Raw genomic sequence first — 23853 nt, 5'->3', positions numbered from 1 at the left:
AAGTGCAACGTGAACGAACGAAATGTAACCGGGTCTTGACTGATGCATCTATTTAAACAAAACATCTTCTGTTAATAAAACGTGATATTATGGCGAGGAATTGGAACACGTGGTGATTCTTCAAACTGTTGCAAATCGTCCGAAAGCTATTGGAAGTAGTGTGCTATCGCAATTAAATTGGAGCATGATGGGAGAAGTGATCCGGGTTTCTGGGAGGGCACCGGATGTCGGAGAGTTCCTCAAGGAGGCGATGCTGTCCCAAAGGTTCGCAGACGTGGCTCTCTGTTGTCCTGATGGGCAACGATTCCTGGCACATCGTTTGGTTCTCTCAGCTGCCAGCCCTTACTTACAGGTTGGTGCTCTTTTTTCCCTTAATCTTTATAAATTCCAGACAAAAACCTAATGATTATTCTTCTATACTAACACTGTTCCAAATGGTTTGTTATATAAATCCAGGCGAAGTTAAAGAAACGAGTAATACGTTTATTTATTGTAAGCTTTTTTAAATAATGAGAAATTATTTTTCTCTCGTACACCAACTTAGTCAAGAACTTTTATCATCTTTCTGATTGACCTGGACATGCGTGCGAGTTCAGTGAAGGATAAAGTTCAGGGAAGAGAATAGAAAACTTATTCCGGATTCATAGTTTTTGATTCGAATTAATGTAATCATACTAATAAGTGACTGCACGTTGGTACCACCGAGTCGCATTAAGTACATCAATAATAAGGTACATAAATCATTTGTATTCGCGTGCACAACTGTATGTCGAATGCTAAAAAATAAAAAAAGAAACACGTGCACGTAACATCAGCGATCCTAGAAAATATGGCTTCCTGTAGCCTGAGTAAAAATACTATTTCAAACACATCGATGTAATCGAGTATTTACAAAGTAACTAATGGAAGCAAGTCGACCATAAAGCGAGTTAATTTCTGTTTAAAGATATTAATGAATCGCCTCAGTCATTAATCATTGTGCATCCCAGTTCGATGGCAATAAATGACGATGGTACAAATAGAACTACTACTCTATATGGGAGTAGATAGTGAAAGTAATTTTCATGTAAACTCTTTCTTTTCGTTCTACATTTTGAAACGTTCCGAACTTGCCAAGCGTTAAACGACATTTCGAATGGAAAATATGGGAAACATGAAAAACAAACCAGTCGACAATCTCAAAGACGAAATTCCATGTTATGAATTGGTTTTAATCGTCGGTAAAATTACAGAGTACGAGATGGGTTGATTCGTCGAAAACGAACAAAACGGGTAGAACATAATAACACATGTTACTCGAAACAAAGAGGATCTACTTGGGAAATCGCCAATCAGGATGCCAAGAAACAGGAAAGTTATGCAGTGAGGTATGTTATCAGGAAGATACGCATCAAATACAATCCAGTCAGCTAGACTGATTGTGAGTACGATTCCATTACTTCTGTGTATATACACACCTTCATCGTGAGCAAAAGAATAATTAATAAACTGGTGTTTAAATACGGTTTAATGGGTGATGAGAAATTCTATGAAATTGTGCCGCTTATTAATCAAATCTTATCTGGTAATTGAAGAGCACTGTGATGTTAACAAAACCAGTTGAAACAATTGAATTTATAGCAGCCAAGATCGATTTATTTATATGTCGGTGAAGATTATAGTTTATACCATGCTAATGACGGATGTTTAATGAGCCTTGCATTAAAATAATTGCCACGATAACAGGCGATTCAATGCTACGATAAAGTCCAATTTTCGAACGGAAGCGTTAACTGATCTATCATTTTACGTATCACCACGTTGTTAAGTGATTTTAATAGCAAAATCGGGCTAAAATTAAGGCGTACGCGATATCCTACTATCGAATATCAGCAAATGTTTTGAGATAGGTCAATTACTATATTTATCTCAAATTAAAGTTACATTTACAAATCTCAGATGCCAGGTTTCTCGTGTTTCCCATAATGATACGAGAACTAGATTTCATTTCCTCCTTTTTTTCTCTTCCTATTTACTTGTATTCCATCGAACTTTAATCTGTCTATGCCACGTTACATAATCGCAATGCCCTATCCCATATCTTTGTAACGGGCTACAATTTTCTGGTAATCGTTTTCAGTACGATTGCTCGGCTGGTAAACGGCGAGGAACGTGCCTTAAAAATTACACCTTGCAAATCTCCACTGTGAAAGGTTCTTGGTACACGTATGGTACCACTCGACTGTTTTTCTCCTCCTTCCCCTTCTTTTTTTATTTTTCTCTTTTTCTTGTCTCGTAAAAACGAACATTCCCGACAACAAATGTTGCTGTCTGGATATCGCTGATTTCGGATTTCATGTTTAACCGGTCGATAATGAGTACTATTTATGGGGTCTGTTTTCTTTCATTACCATCTTCGTCGTTCGGCTGATTGCCATATTACACACCCTGTTACGACTTCTCCGTTACGTCGATGACAAACCTTAGATAATTAAACATTTCGTTTTACACCATTCGAAGTTTTCACTATACCGCTATGGGCACCGTTCAATGTCACGCTTCCTGATTCGAACCTTTTCCAGGCAGACAACGCCAAAACCCGAAGGAACGTGTTTCACGTTTGAAATAATTGACGAACAGAATGGAAACACGGCAGGATTGGTGGCAGTTAAGTCGGAATCTAATGCACCTGCATGCACAGCAAGGCATTTCGCAATGGGTGACAAGAAAAACGATGTCACTTCATTTTTAAAGGATTCGGAATTATTTCTTAATTTTACCTTTAATTTTAAAGGTTCATATTGAAAATTTGGATTAAGATTCAGACATCGATCGAAGATTAATGTCGAAGAATTACGGATTTTCAAGATAATTGTTGTCGTCGGTAAATTGGTAATGGCAGGATAGAGATACGACTTAGAAGGGAAAAACCCGATGACATTTATAGACGTGCATGCGTCTTTGACAATTCATTTCGATATCCGTGGGTCACTGCACCCTAATGATTTCATTTACCGTTTCGGTATCTTGAAAAGAGTATGAGAGAGCTTCTAGCACGTAGGACGCACTGTATACGTTATGCGAGTTGATGCATGCTAAACGCCGCGCTTGATCCTCCAGATAGCGGCTTACGGGACCATTAAAATGCTTGCACGCAGCTATTTTATGGCAGTTGATTCACTATATTCCCAAGATAGTACACGTTGTCGCCTGTACGGGGATTGTCATAAACAACTCCTATGTAGACACGTGCGTTTTTGCTAGAGAAGGTATGACGTGTCTTGTATACGCAGACTGACTCTTTTTTGACGTACAATAATAAACCTTTTATGAGCTAGAATATGAAATATCTTTTTGTAACTGTGCAATGTGATCTAAGGAGAGAGAGAGAGAGAGTGAATAACAGTATAATAACTTGTAAACCTTGTTCAATATATCTCTCTCTTTGCCTTGTACACGCATTGAAATCACTGCATTCAACCAGCTGGAATATCCACATATGTTATATTATTTTTGTTTTTAATGCGATGGAAATCCATTTCACATGGATGATAAATAATTCTATGTTTAAATATTGTTTTCCTTTCTTTTGCTGGTGTCATTATTTTGAATAATGTTGGTTATACATCAGAAATATAATTGAAATGTTCAAGAAATTTTTTAACAAATAGAAAAATTGACAAACTCAAATAATATATGAGAAAATTTGAACTCTGGTTCATCGAATTGAAAATCTGCTGCTGTATCACCTGTGCCAAAACTCTTATCGACGTGGGATGTTTTATTTTGAGTATTTAGCGTTTGCCGATTTATATATTGTCATTGGAACTACTTTTTGTAGCATCATATTCATATACAATATAGTACAGAGGTATTTCTTGCTTTTTATTCAATTTTTTTATCAATGACGAATATAATAAAGGTTGTACTTGCAAATTGAAATCAATTTACGCTTTTTTATCCGTGAAAAGGAACAAGACGTTACTGATTTGTATCTGAGCATGTAATCGAGTAGGTACTTTCTCGATTAGATCGAGCAGCGAAGAAACACGTTATACACCCAAGAAAATACTTATAATTATCCGAAATAAACAGTCTCTGTAGTTTTCGTCAAATTTGCCTTTCGTCAAAGAAAGAAAAGGTGTAATCTACCAAATATCTAATAACGATTATGTTAGAACGGTCTAAATGGCTAAGATGAGATGATTCAGCGGATTGAACTGTTGGTGGTAAATCGTGAGGAGTGAATTAGTAATGTGCTTTTCGGTTGTCGAAAACGATGACTCGATGGGCCGTTTGAGTTTACCTTCGTTTTGGGTCGGAAATTTAAAATTAAAATCAGGTGGTCGTGTCAGATGGTCGGTTAACATCTTTTACAACTAATGGTAAATGTTTAAAGCATTTTTTCGCTTTAACGGTATAAATTATAAAACGTGGCATGAATTCATAGCGAAACATTCTGATGCCAAGGAAGCACGTGTATATTTCGTTTTTATGTAAATTATCATCTATCGTTTTATAAAACATCCTTGGGCAGCCATAAAATTTTGCATAAAACTTGATGTTAGACACCGATTTGGACGATCGCTGTGTCGGATACCTAAATTATCTCTCCCTAAAGATAAACCGCATTGCTAGATTCATGTATCTATTCATCTACCATAATGTGCTGCTCTAATTTACATCGATAAGGCACTTTCTAAAAGGAATAAGTAGTAATCGAGGAATATTCGCAAATTTCAAACACTTAAACAGCTAGCTAAGAGTAAAACAATTTAATATTGTATTAGGTATATAAGAATAATTCTGAGATATCGGTGGAATTTCTTTGTTGCAACATTTTTTGCAAGACTGTGGTTAATTTCTTAACACAATGTCGTCCAAAGTTGTTTTAAAAGGAGTCTCGAATCGAATCAGTTTTTTTTCTTTCAACTGATCTATTATGTCTTTTGCCTGTTAATATACAACTGTTTTTTAGTAGAATAATTCATCAAGCAAGGTCATTTGAGACTAAAAACGGGCTATAAAATGGTCTAGAAACTATACTCATACCAGCGTTCCTTGCAAACTGGCTTACTTTCAACTGGCTAACTCGATGATTATTAAGATAAATTTACGAGATTACATTATTACATCCTCTCGATCTCGTGTGATTTTTTTTAATAAAAGTCGTCAGACTGGAAATTGATTTCACGGTATTTTCAACATGTCTCCATAAAAATCACGATCTGCATCGTATCCTGGTGATACGTAGACTAAAATTGGATTTAATGTTTACTTTCCAGATCTTCGCGATCGACAATATCCACTATGATAATTTAAATGATTCAAAACTCTTTAAGGTTTAATACCTCGCCAAGCACGTCCAGAAAATTTCCATTTAACAAGTGTCGTTACTTCCAGATAAACATCGATAAATCTCCCTTCTAATAACGCAATAATTTAAAGATTACAGGTACCACTGTCGCGATAAATTTGTATAAAACGTAAATTAAAATTCGAGATTTTCTATCACGTGCAGTATTGTTACAAATAAGCGTAGTCTTCCTTCTAATGTGCTACATTTACGAGCGAGATAAACGAAGTGGATGGCAGCTTAAGGCGTTTGTCAGATAATATTTATCCATTTATTCTAATTTTATATCATAATTTATATTATATTATATTATATCATATATCATAATTAATATTTTCATTTATCACAAATCATCACCGACATTTTGCGACGATTCACAAAATTGGAAATACCGATCGCTTCTCGGGTATCTCACTGAGCATCGTGCTCAAAACATTGTTGTCGTTTAGATAACATAACGATAAGGTTTATGGCTGTGCATCTAATTAAACTACATATGCAGCCTGTTCACTTGGTCACGCGCAGAAGAAAGTAACTGAATGTTGCTAATGGGAAACGTGACATGTCCTCGGCGTGTTCTATACCCTATGGTAAACGGGCAAAAGGATGCATCAAAGGAGCTGGTTAACCTAAGTGGAGCAGTGTCGTGCGTAAAATCTATATCCCGTGAATCCGATAGTGGGGCTATTTGCGCTAATTACCGTATCTGATAGCAGAGGTCGTAGAGAACGTTGGAAAAGCAACAAAGTTGGGAACCGGATCAAATAAATTCACGGTTATAGACACGGGTAACATCCGATCTGGCTGTTTATGAGCCATTACGTTAAGCTTTATTCGTTAATCTTTATTGGTCCTAATCTGATAGCTTCGTATAATAAATGTCAATCGAAACGAAATTTTATTGCCTATCTAACGATTCGGAAACATAGCAAGATTCAGGTGCTAGATTTAGCGGTGATTAAGGTGCTAAGTATTAAACTTATTTTCACGAAAACGGTTATCGCGGTGGGTTCCTGAAGAAATTCTCATTGCGAGGAAATTCAATGAAGCAGGAAGAATGTATGGAAAAAATTCCTTCGGTAATTCTCCTCTTAATTAGGTATATTTGTAACAAAACGAGGCAAACGTATCGCCTTGTTATTCCGTATGCAATCTAGATTAATGGAGCAGATATTTTCGGAATATTCGCGAAATTCTCAGGTGTTAGCGTCTGTAGAAAAAGGAACTAGTTAGGCATAGATAAGTTGACTATGAAAGAAACGGGGAAACGAAAAAATAGGATTACTGGTTAGATAATTGTATCCGTTTGAAAATTGCAGGATTCCCCGGGGTACGAAATCGTTCGACGGCCTTTCTCCATCAGTGTGCTTGTCCCTTCGTCGTTTGAGATGTCGGTTGGTTACGCATCAAAGAAAAGCTCGCCGCGGTTCTCTAATGATCGCCATTACTTACGTCGTGCTATCGTTCGCAGTTCTATCTCGATGGGAAATTAGTGTAATAATTATGCGTCTCCTGGTACGTGTAAAGAGAGCCGTTGATATCTGGTGATTTATCTTCTAAAGCTGTTTTAGCGTGAAGAACGGGTGTTAAGCGTGCTGGAAAGATCGAATTGATTTTTCTCGCCTTTAATCCTTACCGTATTTGTTAATTCCCGATGATATTTTTATATATAATAAGTTCGACGATATTTTCGTAATTTGTCATGATCATTCCTATGCTAGGTCGAACATTAGTTAGATGGAATTATATGTTACGGGTTCTGAACCGTAGCTAGCTACGAATAAAACATACCTTTGTATCAGCGATTACGAAAAGGCTGGAAAAAATGATTGCGATTCAACGTGCGAAATTTGTCGTCGCAAATACACCTGGAATAAAAGTTGCGGTAGGTTTTTACTAAATCGTGTATCGACTGTTTATCAGTAATGCCAGTTGTACAAGAAATCATACAAACCGTTAATGCAGGTTGCCTTGAGCGTTCCTTGTATCATGCTTTATCGTTCCACGTTGGTACTTTTTAATATTCGATTATCCTTGTCTAAAGTAATTTATGTAAATACCACGAGGTTTTCACGAGCTATTATGATACCTACTGTAGTGACCATATACAGAAGACATGTCGGTTCGTTTAGTTTTCTCATTCACCGTCAGAATATTCTCTGCTAATTCGGAATGCACGATCGTTCTGCGTTCTTCTATCCTAAAGATTTATGATGCCAGATAACATTCGCGTCGCTGAACGTTTTGCATTGCACGCAGACGTAGATCGCAATTCAGGCGAATCATTTCAGAACTCGCGCCTATTCCACTTATATGTCCGGTTATTTTCGAAGGAAACATAGTTGCACGTTTCAATCCCGCTGCAGGAGGATATCGATAGTCATTTCGCTCTCGTTTTGAGTAAACATCCGTTTTGTTGGAGAAAACACGAAGCATTCATGATCGATACCGACTATGATCGTATGACTGTGTGGAACAAGACATAAAGTTTGTATTTCGATGTAATATTTATTCTAACATCTTCATCGACGATTAATATCCTTTCAGATAGTCAATGTAATTCCAGGTTTCATCGAACTGCGAATAGAAAGGTACATATTCGAGACATCAACTCCTTGTTCTGTTAAACGTTTGAATTCTCAGACGGTTCCTCCGATAAAAATGAGTTGAAAGGGGCGGAATGGTGAACTCGATAATTCGCGATTAAGAAATTATTTCCACCATCGTATCGTCAGAACTGTCACCTAAACGGAGACAGAATTATACTGAAAAAAATAACTAGGATACCAGATCATCTCTGACCTTTCCGCAGAACCGAGAAAGGTCTCCACAACACACGCGGAATTTAAATTCCCCAACTGGAACGTAACATCACGGCCAACCTTAAGAAGTTGGTCACTAAAAAATTTCACATTCATCCATTAACGTCGGCCATAAATATCTGTGAGCCTCTTTGAATAATCTAGCTCGACATTCTGCTTTCAGGAAGTGTTACTGGCTCACAGCAGAACGTCAACGCATTGCGAGCCCATCACAGTGATCCTGGCCGAGGTGGAGGCACCAGAATTGGCAGCGATCCTCGGTTTCGTGTACACAGGAAGCGCCACGGTGCCTCGTCCTCGTCTAAATGCGTTTCTGCACGCGGCCGAGGCCCTCCACATCAGACTTCCGCCGGTGCCGGTCGTGATGACTTGCACGCAGGCTGACTGCAAGCAGGAAGACATCAAGGACGTGAAGATCAGCCCGAAGTACCTTCAGTGCGATCAGTATCCGTGCTGCGACCGCTGGTACCGTTCACGTAGGAATCAAGATGGAGATTCCGCGGGTAAAGAGGAACCCTATCCGGCGATCGAGTCCTTGGAAACCGCAAGAGAAATCAGACCGCTTCCTGAATCGATGAACTTTGCCGGATCGCGATACGGGCCAAGTAGATATTGCTCTACAACCTGGCCCGTTCCTCCTTTCGCGAACGCCGCTCAAGAAAAGACTGTTCACGATGTAGATCAACGTTTGGATAAGGACAGGATGAGTCAGACAGACGTCAGAAGGTATCATCCGATCTCTGTGGTGCCGAGGATCGATAGGATTAGCGATGTTACGAGTGGACACTCTAGCAGGAATTCTGCTTCTCTAGGAGCTCGTACGATCTTCGCAGTAAACCGCTGGATCCACTTGACGCGAGGATGAAAGGTGATCACGGTCGTTTCCAAGCCACGAACGAAGAAGATGTTTTGGGGAAGGATTTATCCACGTATGGTAGTTGTTTCGAGCACGAGAGGACTCCTGCGGATCGTCTTAGTGTAATTCGTTCTCGAATCGGAACGTGTCAGGGCAAAACTGTGGCCCTGCCGTTGCCTGATCGTACGAGATCGTACGAAAAATCGGATTTCGGTGAAGATCTGACTTGTCGTGAAAGCTGTTTCGTTTGGAAGTCGCCAAAGAGACACGTGGCTAATAGAGTCATAGCTTCACCGTGGAAACAGACCGTCAGGCCTTATCATTTGCCCAAGTTGCAGCCAATGGTGTTTCAGCCCCACGTCGATGACGTTGTAAGTGTTTTCCAATCTTTCACTCGATAACCTCGCTCTCTGTGCGCACCATAGACGAATAGATTGCAAAAGTTCTTCGAGAAGATTACGATTTTCTTGAGCAAGGAAAACCGTGTAGCAAGAGAAGTTAATTACGAGTATCCGGCAAGTAACCGATACTTAGGCGAATTCCACAATAGTCTACTCTAGCTGAAAAATTGCCAGGTATCTGAGAATCTGTCTATCTATCGCGAAGTTGGCTTAAACAGTCCCATGCTCACCCACGATTGATACAGTATGTTCAAATACCAAAGGGACTGTATAAATGTGCAATTACTTCTGAGCCAAGCGGTTATTTTCGTTCTGGTAATACTTGAAGAACATTTAAATGGCTGCTTTGGTATCCATTAGCTCGATACAAATTGAATAAGTATTCTGGAAACATCTCGTATCGCTCGAAGGTAGACACGAAGCGGGATTTCTGTTTCAAGGTGCCCATTACACTCCGACGTGGTATTCCTTTCAGAATATTATTTATCTCGTAAACTAATCGCTCTTTGAATATCCGATTGCACGGTCTGGATGCGTCCAGGGGGAAAAATGGACGGGAACTTGTAATATCAGCGACTGTGCATGCATTTGCATATCTGTATGGCGAATCTAGGCCGTGTACGATTGTCGATCGAATGGTCCCTCGAATCTGGTCCGAGTTTGACAGAAAGTAAAAGGAAGACACTCGGTATGATCTAATTACAGTGTCTCTTTGCGTTTCGTTATTTGTCAGAGCAGAAGCTCAAGTATTTTTCATCACGATGATCAACTACGAATATCCTGTCTCGATGTACTGCTTCCCCGGAAAGCTGCAATAAATATCGCCTCTATAATTTTTATAACAGGCCAAGGTAACAACACTTAGGAAAATCGATCAGGTTTCTCGACGTTGCGTTTTATCTTTCTTGCATCGCACCTAACACCTCAATTTTGCTTTTTTAATTCGACAAACACGACAGGTTTGAGAGTTTCCCTTCGTTCGATTGTCCTGTTTCTATTGGACAAAGAGTAGAAGCAAGATATTGCCAAGATATTTCCTTTCACCGCTTTCCTGAAAATTGGAACAGTGTCTTCAGAGATGTAAAGAAGATCGAGAAAACACCGCAGAAAATTTGGCACGATAAGTAACTCGAGGAGTTTTTCGTAACACGTCGGATTTTCAATTGCACAAGGCTCGATGAATTTGTTCGGTCGATTATCGGTCAGATACAATTACCGATTCCCGTTCCGTGCCTTCATATTGTTACATCACGTTGCATACACGGATCTCGTCGGATCGGGTTACTAATCTTACTCAGTAGCAATCGCTATCCTCTCGTACAGAAAGTGACTTGTTTACCGTGGCTTTTGATCAAGCAGGAGAGACTACTATGCGCCCTCATCCTCCGAGATTCTTCGCCATATGGAAGCTATAATCACGGCTACACTACTGAAACGAGTATCCAGTTCGAATTATAACAATATTTCCTCGTTCATCCTTCCATATATCGTATTTCAATAATTTCTTCATTCGTCCATCGAAAAAGATGTAAAATCGAAACAAAAATTCGAATCTGATCATTTCTTCGATCATACGTCTTGCCGAAGATGTTTTGTCTCGTGAGATGGAATTAAATCGACTAGCTTCGTTTCTTCTCGATCATTAATCATCGAAAGCTGCGAACGGTTTTCTACTATAGAACTATTTATTTGTATAGAACTATTTCAGGACAGTCTTGCATCGAATGAAAGTCTGATCAAAGATCGAAGAAAATAGATATCTTGGTACGATCTCTTTCTTCTTTCGCTGTAAAAGATGCTGCAGTTCGTTCGACATGCCCATTTTGGTCCACATTTCTTTTATCGTTAATTAAATCGTTAATATCGACATTGAACGATGAAGCAATGTTATCTTTATCAGCTGCATCGCGCCGCCGTTTAATCTCATGCGCGAAATAATATTTACCAGGCAGGAAATGAAAACGATTCGATTCAATGATTGGACAGAGGTAAAATCTTAACGAGCCGCGGGATTTTTCTTCGTTTACGAGCTTGGAAATGTCAGTGGTTCGGTCCGGCAAAGCCGTATAGCGAAAGATTAACGAGAGAAAATATTTGCATTATTCTTCCGCCATGTTGGTTGCGTGTCACCGGCAGGATGAGTCGCTTTAAAGGCTAATTAAGTGGAAACCGTGTAGGCGCTTCGTACACGTGAAACATTCTAGCTCTTCTTCCGTTTTTCCATAATAATTTTCCAGGATTATCGCTGATCCGTGACTCCTATTTTGCGAAATTAAACGCGTTATTAGGTCCTTGTAGTTTTGGTCGTAGTTTCATCGTAAAATCAACTAACCATTTAATGTACCTTTGCGTTTCTTTCTACCCCCTTTTTCCCTTTCTTTCGTTTTGTAAATCTTTACTGTGAAATCGCGTGTGCAGCATTCCGCTCTTTTGCTTCTCTTCCTCCTTCTCCTTCTCGCGTTTGATGATCTCTCGAACATGCTCGGGTCATTGCATAACATTCACCCGTCTGTACTGCTCGAGATCGTCCCCGTTTCAGGTATAAAACACTTATGGAAAGTCCGCGATCAACCGAACGGTTTGCAACGCTTTAGACGTTTTAAATATATTCAGCCATTTGTCTTTTCGGATGCATTCAAATTTCGGATCATTCCTGCAGGGAGAATGGGTGAAATATTTTTGCCGATACCTGAGAGTATACACTGAAACTCGGTTCCTTCGCCAACGCGTTTTCCAGCACAGATAATACACCACGTTCCAAAAGTCTGGGATCACTGCTTCGATCGTTATCGTTTGCATCGCTCACTGATATATCTGAAACAAATTCGTATTATATATCTGTCAGAACGTATGGGAGTTTAGGTAACGCTTCTGATAATTTACCAAATTATCTCCGATAAATCTGATTTCGTCGAACGTTTCCATACGTAAGTACTTCACGACATTGGAGCTTATACTTTTAAACGACACTGTATATTATGTTACATCGATTCGACATTATTTTAAGGATCTACATAACCGAGTTACCGTCCTTAATATCAAATCAGTGTCTCGCAACTGGATTCCCAACTAATGGACACGCGATACTACGATCAGCAAACTGCCCTGAGTGATTTAACTATGCACATGTCGGGCACGTGAAATATTGTTTATTCCAAATCACTCGGTTAAAAGGTTAATCCGCTCGGTAGCCATGTCGGGATTCTGTTTCTTTACGACTGAAATTATTATCTACGGTGTCAATCGCGGGCAAAGAATGTTTCGTTGTTGGTGCAAGTAGAGCAGAAATTGTTTCGAATCGTTGATCGTCGTTAGAGCTCGTAGGATTCGATCGAGATCGGTAGAACGAAACCAGGCCCCCGTTAATCGTCTGCAAACAATTATTTCTGTTGCTCGGCAATTCAATCGAATGGTGCTGTGTCAGTCAGCCGCAGTTTCCAACCACTTTGGCTCGATTAAGAGTGCTGTTATACCGCATCTTCATCCGCACATTTAGATCATCGCGATAGATTCTGCTCGATACCTTGTTATCGCGATGAAAGATAGAAGAAATAACACGAAATCGCTTGTTTGTGTAAAATATACAGGCCGTTCTCAGAGTCGATGGACACGATATGGGAGCTGTTCCGACAGCGTGATTCGCGGAATGCCTGAAAAAAGAATTTCGTACCATTATCATCACAGGAAACTGCATCCTTTTGCATTCTACGAAGATACAAAAAGAGAAGTGTACGGGATCGTACGAAAAACGCAAGATGACTCGAATTCTTGTAAGAAAAAAGATAGACTTTCAGACGGGATACCTTGTTCTCGATCATTTCTGGGAACTTCCTTGGGAAACTGCTTCGTCGAATTGTCAGAAGCGGTTAAAATATCATGGTGACCGATTTGCAAATCACCCTGTACAGCCGATCTCTTGTTATTTCTAAAGGAAACAAGAAAGAAGCAAGAAGAGTCGGGAGAACAAGCAGGACCCACTTATTCTTCATCGACCTTTCACCACAAATGAAAGCACGCTGTTGAACCGTGCGCGTCTCGATATGCCAGCCGTTCATTTTGCTTTCTTCTGCTGAAATATGCAGAGGAATCAGTGCTCCTCCGGGTGTGCACTTCTGCAGGCTCATTTAGGAGGCCTCGGTAATTCGATGGTGCCAGGTGATAAGACGTGTCCACGACACCAGCTGCCTCGTCTTGCTTGGCCAATGTCATTCTTATTAATGAAACTATCAGTTACATGACGGACCTCTTGCTCCTTTTTCTCCTCTTTTCACTTTTTTCTCCTTCATTTTTTTTCTTCTGTCTGCGTCTTTTCTTCTTTTTCTCCTCTTTTTCTCTTGTTACGCTTTTTCCATCGACGTTTCTTTTTCAAGAGTGGCCCAGAAGGTGCCACACCAGCTGGTGGCACTGGCCAGCTGCGAGGATCGCTTTTACGTGTTATTACACGCAATCTGGAGAGGAGCGTTTTCTCTTTCGACACGTGCACTGATATGCTCCAGATTTTTTCCGATTACTTTACAACCTTGCGCAACCTGGCCCCGTGTACCTTGATGCAGAACCTCTTCTTCCCTCTTCGTCTTATTCTTTTTTCCACCGACTCGGTTGCATCGAGGCGCACCTTTGCTTTAAAAGAGCATGTCTCTGATACAGAAACACGATTCTGTCGATGCGAAAATAGCTGCTCGAATTATCGATAGATTCGAATTGGATTTTTCATACCCTTCGGGGCATTTACACGACGCGAGATAAGTAGGATTCTTTTGACAGCTCACTTCGTACTTAATTCTGTTCGAAATTATTGCGCTCTATTTTCTACGATGTTTAGCAATAGGATACGAATAAAAATTTCCTTTCCTCGCATTACGCACTCTTGAGTAATCTATCAACGTAATTGTTCCGATAAGGGCAAATATATATGCGTTAATCATCGGTGAATGTAGCATTAGATAAGCGTGCATTCGCATTTTCATCTGTTTTTGTTGAAATTACCGATCCCTCGTTTCGTTATCGAACCAGTAAATTATCGCGGAAACGTTATGAACTGGATCACACGTAAAATCAGATATAGGCATATGTAATAATCGAGAGCAATCCTTCACAATTACACGATGATCGACGTATTCCCAAGTTAAGTACGAATTCTCGTAAGTCAGAACGACAATTAGAAAATCACGAATCGGTAATTAACGTCGAACCGATGCTTTTTCAGAGCCAGATCAATTTTATTGCTTCCGATGATTTTCTCTAATGATAATTGAAGGTTTAATATGACTAGTAGATCGAGCAAGAAGTTCGTACGGATTTTACTGCCAAGTAAATCGTGGAAGCCGAATAAGCTGAATAACACGTATTACGAGTATATGCATAATGTATAATTAAAATGATTGTATTAAGTGAGAGGGCAAGAAATGGTCTGGCCTGATAGGGCTGAATGGCAACGATGAAAGTACGATGCCAAGGAAGAAAATAGAGGTTTCGATGGTCTTGTTACAGAAAACCAGGGAGAATCTACGTGTACCGGAAGTCACGCGACCACCAGCGATTTCCACCAGTCCTAATCGCCAATTCTCCAAAAATTCTGCGCCTGCGGATCACTACTATGGTGTCGAAGTTCCTATCACTCACGATGTTGCATACAGTAACGGTAGCAAATTATTGGAAGCGAATTCTACCTTGGGACCGAGGCCTCAGGAATTTTATCCGCCTCAAATTCCATCGTCAACCATCACGCAGATCACCCCTGCGGTTAATAGCGATGTCAGGAACAGCGAGACGATGCTACAGTCTCAGAATAATGTAATTTCTACCACAACCAGATCTCTGTCGAGTGCCACGGAGGGTAGTCAGATGAATATCAACAGGAAGGGTAGTTATTTCGGACAAACGCTACCTCAGTCGCCGCAGAGGCCGGAAATCTCCCATCCTGTTAGCAGATTGTGCGATACGATCGAGTCGACTGGTAAAACCGATCGTTTCGCGAATGTGGAAGCCGAGAAGCCCGAGAAAGAAACGAGGATCGACGATAAGTTCGCTGAAAGAGTCATTATCAACAGTGATAACAACAATAACGATGCTATAGTTAGTCAGGATGCTGTTCAACGCGGCAAAGGAGCACAGGAGAATCATAGGTGCGATCAGTGTGGCAAGACTTTCGTTACCAAAGCCTCCCTAAAGGTACTGATCGATTGGCTGCTTCATACCTTTTCTGCTTTTTTCCGTGTTCACCTAACATTCCCTATATCGCTGAGGTTACGACCGATTAACTACCACTGGAACAAGATATTGTTGCTCGAATTCCACGATATATCATTTTTCCACAACTTCTTATCCTGCATTACTAAAATTACGACTACCGCTGGAATAAGGTACTGTAATAAAGTCCCATGATTTACAATTTCTTTACAATTTCTTTACAATTTCTTTACAATTTCTTATCCTGCGTTACTGAGATTGCTGGTACCCTTATAAAATATTTGATCAAAATTCCACGACCTGTGATTCCTCTACGACTCCTCGTACGGCATCGCTGAAACTACCACTTCTCTTATACATCATAGCGAAATTACACGACTTCCAATTCCTCCTCGTATTATTACAATGATTCCTCGAATTAGTTACTAAAATCTTCAGTCATCAACTACGGTTAACAGAGAATGCCAGTAACGAAAATTCACGAGTTTCTTTTCCACTGCGAATCTAGGTGCACGTCAGAACGCACTCGGGGGAGAAGCCATTCCGTTGCACCGATTGTGGCAAGCAATTCTCCCAGTTACGAAATTACAAGTACCACCGAAGCGTCCACGAGGGTACCAGAGAATTCGCAGCCACCTGTCCAGAATGCGGCAAATACTTCAACGACCGCGGCTACCTGAGTTCCCATATGAAGATCCATCGCAACAGGAAGGAGTACGGCTGCGCGGAATGCGGCAAAAGCTTTAATCAGCGGGTCGCCTACAACATGCACGTCAGAATTCATACAGGAGTGAAACCACATCAGTGTGAACAGTGCGGGAAAGCATTTTCCAGGAAGATGTTGTTGAAGCAACATCTCAGAACTCATTCCGGGGAAAGACCCTATCAGTGCCAGGTCTGTCAGAAAGCGTTCGCTGATCGATCGAACATGACGTTACACACGAGATTACATTCCGGATTAAAGCCTTATCAATGTACACTGTGTTCCAAGGCGTTCACGAAGAAACATCATCTAAAGACTCACCTTAATTATCACACGGGGACCAAGCCTTATTCCTGTCCGAACTGTGGACTGAGATTTTCACAGAGTAGCAATATGCGGACCCATTTCAAGAAATGTACAATTAGTAATCCGCCGGAAGCGAAGAGTTCCCGATTAGAAGGTACTGTGATAGATTCCTCCAAGACTGTACAGGCCAGAGTAATCTCTAGGACACCCACGGACACGTTGACACCGCCAAATTCTGATCAGGAATTGAGCATTCTAACCCCTATATCTAAAAGTAACGGAGTGGAAGGAAGTGCAACGTAGCAATAAGTCTAGAGGACTACTTACGTGGGTCCACATGACTATAAAGTACTCGAAGAGGTATCTCCGTGGTGGATAGATGGACAAATAACAGGTACTCTCCGCCTCGATGAAATCAATCTGCGTGACAAATCGAAGACTCGAGGCACACGTGATGTAACTAGCCACATGATGTGGCGGTTATAAATCAAGCTGATAACGTGAAATTTATACATTCTACGTGATTGACAGCCGCACAGAATCCGTAACAGGTTTTTATGGCCGACGAAACGGTCTCATTGTAGAGAGATGCTTTTTGCCACGTTGGTTTCAAGATAAGTGGCTAAAACGATAATGCACGACGAGGTAATTCGATAGATAAATCGATCGAATTGCTGTTGCCCGCAAATGTAATCGAACGGTAGAAAGTATTGGATTCGTTTGAAAGTAGCACTGTCAGTTGGTAATCCGAGAGCTACCATAACAGTACGAACAGTCGCCTTTTCCTAGAAATCGTTGTTTTACGGTAGGACGTATCGATTCAGCCCGCAAATTGTTACGTCAGTCCTGAATCTTTTCCCATTTTTTCTTCTTTTCTTCTGCCTTTCTATTTAGGATGAATCATCTATGGCAATAATTCTTAATCCAAACGAGTCGAGAAAATCGGTGGTCATTCGTGGTAAGAAATTTCCACAAGAAGACGTGATCCCTTTATTCCAATGCGTGGTGTGTAATTCACATTGATAAAGATCGATTTGAGATCTTCTCCATAGGCAAATCTCAACGGTGTGACTCTGCGACTTTCGTGTTTTAATCTATAATTAACGAAATCTTCATTTTCTTCGTTTTTCTACTTGTAACATATATACGAAGATGTATATTACCTGTGTAAAAATATACAGTAATAAAATCCAGCCTGTGAACGGTGAACTGAAGTCATTAAAAAATAGAAATTTTGTTTTAATTTCGACACAAAAATATTCCACGATTTCCCAACGACAAGACTTTGTCAATCCTCACCTCGATACAAGCGAAGTCTCGTTGATATCTGTACAAATGTTACGTTATGTGCTCTTTCTTCCACGTCTGTTTTCGTCTTTTTCCACATATTCGTTCACTTTCTTATGGGACGAAAAAATATTCTATTTCTATTACCAATCAGCCTAACCAGTTCCACCCATTTCCTGGACTCATCTTACACAATCATCGGAGAAAACTTTCTAGTCAGGGTCAACAATGCGCCACGATTCTTCGGATAAAGCGATCTTCTGAAAAATCTAATGAATCACTAGTGCAATTAAGATCGTAATTAGAATGACTAGCTGTTTACCAGTAGGTCCTCGACTCTGTGCTCTCATCTAGGAGACGACTTTGTTAGCTTTCTCGTGGTTCATCAAAAACGTACGACAACCACAGCGTTACTTCCTCTTCAGCTACGAACTGGAGGGTCTCTTCTGGTCAGTCAAGAGATCGTATCGCCTTGAAGATAGCTGTTCCACTCTCTCTCGAGGCGCGGAAGCTTTGTAATAATGGCTACATATATGTACACTTGGGGAATCGGCGGGTTTAACATAGAGCAAGGTCTATGTGCATTCCCATATTTGTTGAAAGCTCCGTTAAACGTTAGAATATAGTAAGGTGCTATTTATATGTAATTTATAGACGACTCCGGGCTACCTCATTGAAAGCGTTCCGTTGTAACGTCAAGTAGCTCCGTTTACGGGGCTCTCGAGACCCAGATTTGTGAAAATATTTGCGAGTGGCAAGAAAATCTAGCAACCTAAAGAGGACAAGTACGCATTGATACGGAGATTCTGCGAGACCTTGTACATTTGATTTAAAGCTTCGGGTTAGCCAAAAGAACATCTTTAGAGTTCCACGTCTTATCTTCCTTTCTAATTAACGAGGGTAACACAGTTTCTATTTCTCACGAAAATATAAAAGGAAGTTTTACGAATAATTCCGGTATCGAATTATAATTCTATTCGGAAGAAGCGTAGTTTAATTTTCAGAGTTTCGACAGGTTGTAATTAACACCGTTCCGCTGCTTACTTCAAAATGGAGGACGAAACCAGCGTCAAAAGGCTTCGCTACTTCGGTTAACCGATCTTCGATGTTCCCAACGGTTACCTTCCTTTATGAAACAGAACGAAACGATAATCTATTAAAATAAGATTTAGTCTGGAATTTAAAATGGATTCCGTGTCCACCATTCGAACGGTTCTTTTTCTTTTCTCAGAAATATCAGAGTATTTTAAAAGGCTGGGTAAAACGATTTTCACGGAGCCCAAGAAATGATTGGATTCCACGGTCATATTTCCGTGCCAAGTCTATACTTCCTAATGTACTCCACATCGAATCACGAATGTAAATGTTTGATAACCGTTCCAGCAACAGCAGGCTAATATTTGCTCATAGACGCATGGGTTTGCCTTGGATAAGCAAGATAATTGACCGCGGATTTCCATGGCGGGAAAGGAGAGAAAAAATCTATATACATATCGGTGATATTTATGAACAGCAGGACCTACACCGTATTGTCAATTTGTCTGGCTTTCACCGAGATTCGTTCTATAGTTCAACGTTCATGGCGGATGGTTATTAATCATTAAACGATCGCGATTATTTCAAGCGAATTTTCTCGCGTGAATTCTCCTCGGATATATTTCATACAATGATATTCCTAATTGCCACGATATAATGATTACCAGCGAGATTCCGTTAGATTGGCGTTCTAAGTTAAATGTATAATTAGAGAAGGTCAATAAATTTCATAGTCACGCTCGAAATTCAGCAGCTGCGGGATAGAGTTTCGCGTTATTATATAAAACGCAAACGATAGAAGGAATTACTCAACGATTGTTCTTTACGATCTCTTCTTCTATGATACAAACGCGGAAAAGAGAAGACGCTTTCATGGAGAGTTTCTTCGCTCGTAATCTTCGTTCGCCGAGCCCGATACCATGAAAAGTTCACTTTCATACGATCCCGGGGCTTCAAAGATGAATAAAAAAAATCATAAGTATAGATACATTCAACGTTTCTGCAATTGTACCGATCGGTGAAAGGAACAGGAACACGTTAATTAGTATACCGATCTTTTTTACAACTTATAGAATTACACGGATGCATAATCGAGTGCATAATGGTGTTTTATTAAATCCAGGTATCGTGATGTTCCTGGCGCTTTCACTTTGGAGGATGAATCAATTTTTAAGCATAAACTGGCTGGGTTTCCCGTCCAAATAGAAATAAGAATTCCAAACGAAATTAAACGTAATAGCTGCCAACACCGGGTCGTGCACTCCACATTCTTTGGTACCGATGATCATGATGACTCAACTAATCTAAACTCATAAATAAACACGTAGAACGGAAGACACGGGCAAGCAGCGTTAAGGATGAACTATCTCCGGGCTATTTCGCGAAAGCACACCGGTAATTCTTCTGAAAATTAATTACGATTCCTTAGCACGCGAGCAAATCCGTGAGTCACCATGGCGGCGTGTTCCTCTAGTGGCCGTTTTTAAGGTCGACGTTCTCGCCGGTTCGTGATTCGATCGTCAAATGGCACACGCTCGCCATGCTGGAGGATCTGTTCATTTATCTCTGAAAACTCGGCGTGCGGAGATCTTATTGCTTCGTTCCGCGATGGCCGTTCATTCGATTCACCTTTAGGAATCGCGCACTGACCTCCTGAACTCGATGATCGGAGTGAAAACTCGATGGAACCTGACCAACCAGTTTTAGAGTGAAAAATTCGAGCTACGTCTTCCACGTGAATCAATGATAATTAGGGCTTTACGTGAGCGGGAACGAGTCTGAGAGGTGTTTCGCGTAATACCCACTGGGAAGATCGAGCATTCTCGGTTATCTCGTGAAATTTGGTCAACAAAAAAGATCGGTTAACGGGGTCTGAATTCGTCCAGAATTTTTTCATATCATCACTTTGATAGCATTTAATTCGCTGTGTGTTGTACGTTCATTCGTCTTCATCTCGTTCTTAAAATTCGGTCTATTACATTTTGTAATATATGGTCATTGATAAGTAGTGCAATAGCGATTCAGCGTGATTACTGGAGATAAGACTTGCATTTTTCTCGTTTCTATCAGGTCCATTTTTCATCTCTATCGTGTACTAACAAGAAATTCAACACCTCCGATAACACTTGGTGCGTTAGAACACGAATATTTCACTCGGACACGAGTCATGTTAATATGACAGAGGTAAAATCCGAATACAATATGACTATCGTTACGCAACACTGGGACAAGGCTGGTCGTTGTCAAGCTTAACGATCCCATTCCCGAAAGGAGGCGAGTTATTTTCCACAGCCATGGGGCTTCGTTGAATTAACCGTTCACCTGGTCAGCCTCGATAGCCGAGACAACAACTTAAGTTCATTAAGCGTCCATCTTTACTTCTCACGAGGGCATTAATATTCACTCGACGTCGAATCATAGAATCGTGCTTGAACCGATTCAATCTCCATCGTATCTGCCGATCTCCTTTTCTCTTAGAAAGTTCACTTCCCTCCCTCGGCTGATGTTGAATTTTAAGCAGGGCACGGATTTGTCAATCAGCGGATTTTTAGATCAAATTGGAATACGAAGCAGAGTGAGTAGGGGAGAAAAAAGGAGCGAGACAACGAGTAAAATTTCGTCATCGAAAATTAGTATCACGTAAGATAACGCAAATGATCCATTTACGTCTGACGAGTTTTAAATCGTATGACAGTAAAACGAGTAGACTACGCACCCACGATACGTTGCACAATGCTAATGGATCAAGTTCATGCCACTGTCGAATATAATCGACCGGCCCCGATTCGCGTATGCTACTTGTCATACGAACAGGTTCGTATCAGACATGCGAATTTCGAGTTTTCCCTCGTTCCATTCCGATCATACAAGTCGTTGCTCTGCTTTTACATCTCGTGCTTCCTTTGATTTAGCTAACGATCCAACGCGTTCCTGGTCCTGTAGAATAAAAATATTCTAAATAAATATGTAGATAAATATTCTAAATAAATATTGTAAATAAATATGCTAAATATCGAGGACCAAAATGTGAGGAATGTAGTGCGAGTGCTAGTTTTCTCTAATTAGTAGTCCACTGTCAAAACGATCGTTTTCCTCTCGCCGAGACAGGTGTTTGCTAAAGCAAAATGTACCTTGAAAAAATTCCATGATCTTTATCTCAGAATTTTGCTCCTTATCCAGAAACACGAAATTTCTTTATGAGAATGATCTTAATTCCCCATGCTCGAGCTTTAATTTCGCTCTGCATCAAGGTTAACCATAAATCAGACAAGAGATATCAATAGCCAAAGTAGCAGCAAGCAGAAGTGTATTCAACCCATTCGAGAAACACGATAACAGATCTCTTTTCTAGCTGGTATGTGAGGTAACGTGCACACGTCCTCGTTAGGGACTACCAGATAGGATTTTAAGGTGCTGGCACGTTTTCACCGAGATTAACATCGCGTGGCAACCCCCGGACGATAGCCTTGGGATTCGAAGGAAACCAGCGAGTTTGTTGTCGATAATTTTATCCTGTTCGCGTAATAAATATCTCCGTATCGCGAACGCAGGCCAAATATTATGTTAAAACCAGTTCGCCGTGGTTACTCAAGGGAACCTGCTCGCCCCGGATTGTCCATGAGTCCGTCTCTCTCGAGAAAAAGTCGAATCGATTTCCATGTCGAGCACGAAGTAGCATGTACCGATCCCTGGCCCGTTATTACGTATTTTATAACACCTTCGTAGGTTAGGATCCTTTTATAATCGCTGTATGAGCTCGGCCGCTTGTTTCTACTTTCTCTGTTATCAGTAATTAATTAGGCAGTCCTCAAAAAGGAACAGGCGATAAATTTTTAATCATTCGTCTTCAGCTTCATGTTCTCCAATTACTCCACGAAGAGTAGAATCGTACTCTTAACTCATTTCGCGGAAGTCGCAAATACAGGTACCGCTGCCTGACAGCCCAATCGGAAAACTGTCAAATCTAAATTTTGCGATATTCGCGTGAGCAATATAGCAATCTAGGTTGAAAGAACGAAAAGTATAGCGACCCATATCGTTTGACTATCTTTATTAGATGCTGTTCCAGGGTAAAATTAAGTGATCCATGATCGTGGATCGGCTTCTTAATCGTTTTACTGGACCAATATAACGTTACACTTCCTTCAACAAGGCAAACAACATCTCTGAAAACGAACAGCCCAAGAAGTGATCTCCTGTATATCGCTTATAGCGAACACTGCGTACAAGTAAATTACGGTAAGAGGTTGTTGGTTGATCCTCTTATCGAGTGATTGCCAGTGTTCCATCCGCTACATCGTAGTTTCCATCGTTGTTTCATACTCTGCGCCTATTATCCGTACACCGATCTGGCAATTTTAATCGCGCTTTTTACAATCCTGCACCGTTTTCGTATCCTTAAAAACGGCGTAACAAACGTCCCTCCTTAATCTCATAATAATAACAACGGAATAGCCCGCGGCTGGAGGAAAATTATACTAGAAAGTGAAAATAGTCCCTGACAGAGTGCGACGGAGTTATGTCTGTCCTTACGATTAGCAATTCAATGGAACAGTTCAGTAGATAAACATTCATTCGCGCGAGTATATAAAAGTCGACGTTAACAATGTCGATTGCATCTATTTACTAAATTTACGATACATCATGCGAAAACGACGTGCACGTAGATTGACAGACGCAGAAAGTGGCGAAAAAGAGGAACAAGGAGGCGAAACGAAAAGAAGTATCGCCGGGAGGGATATTAATGTCTGTCCATCGAAAGTTTGGTGACAGTGGGCAGACAAATTATATCGGTCCAGAGGGGCAAGCTCGCTTTCCACTCTCCTTGTACAACGATTTAAGCGAAACAAAAGCTTGACAGTCGATATATCAAAACCGACGATCTGCTCTCGGATAATGCTACGTACTTCCAGCACCGT

At 40.6% G+C, this 23853-nt stretch overlaps 1 protein-coding gene across 1 annotated transcript; it reads left to right on the top strand.

Annotated features, from left to right (window-relative positions):
• Positions 1-100: 100 nt before the first annotated feature.
• LOC108549801 (uncharacterized) lies at positions 101-17465 on the top strand. The gene is given in 5 exon segments (XM_017903325.1): positions 101-352; positions 8321-8945; positions 8948-9384; positions 14905-15585; positions 16112-17465. Coding segments are annotated over 5 exon segments (2715 nt in total). The 5' UTR covers positions 101-184; the 3' UTR covers positions 16916-17465.
• Positions 17466-23853: the final 6388 nt, after the last annotated feature.

This window comes from Eufriesea mexicana, unplaced genomic scaffold (genome assembly GCF_001483705.2).
Source record: "Eufriesea mexicana isolate 0111107269 unplaced genomic scaffold, ASM148370v2 scaffold2143, whole genome shotgun sequence".
NCBI lineage: Eukaryota > Metazoa > Arthropoda > Insecta > Hymenoptera > Apidae > Eufriesea > Eufriesea mexicana.
Note: the sequence above shows the minus strand (reverse complement) of the source record. Positions and strands in the feature narration are given on the sequence as shown.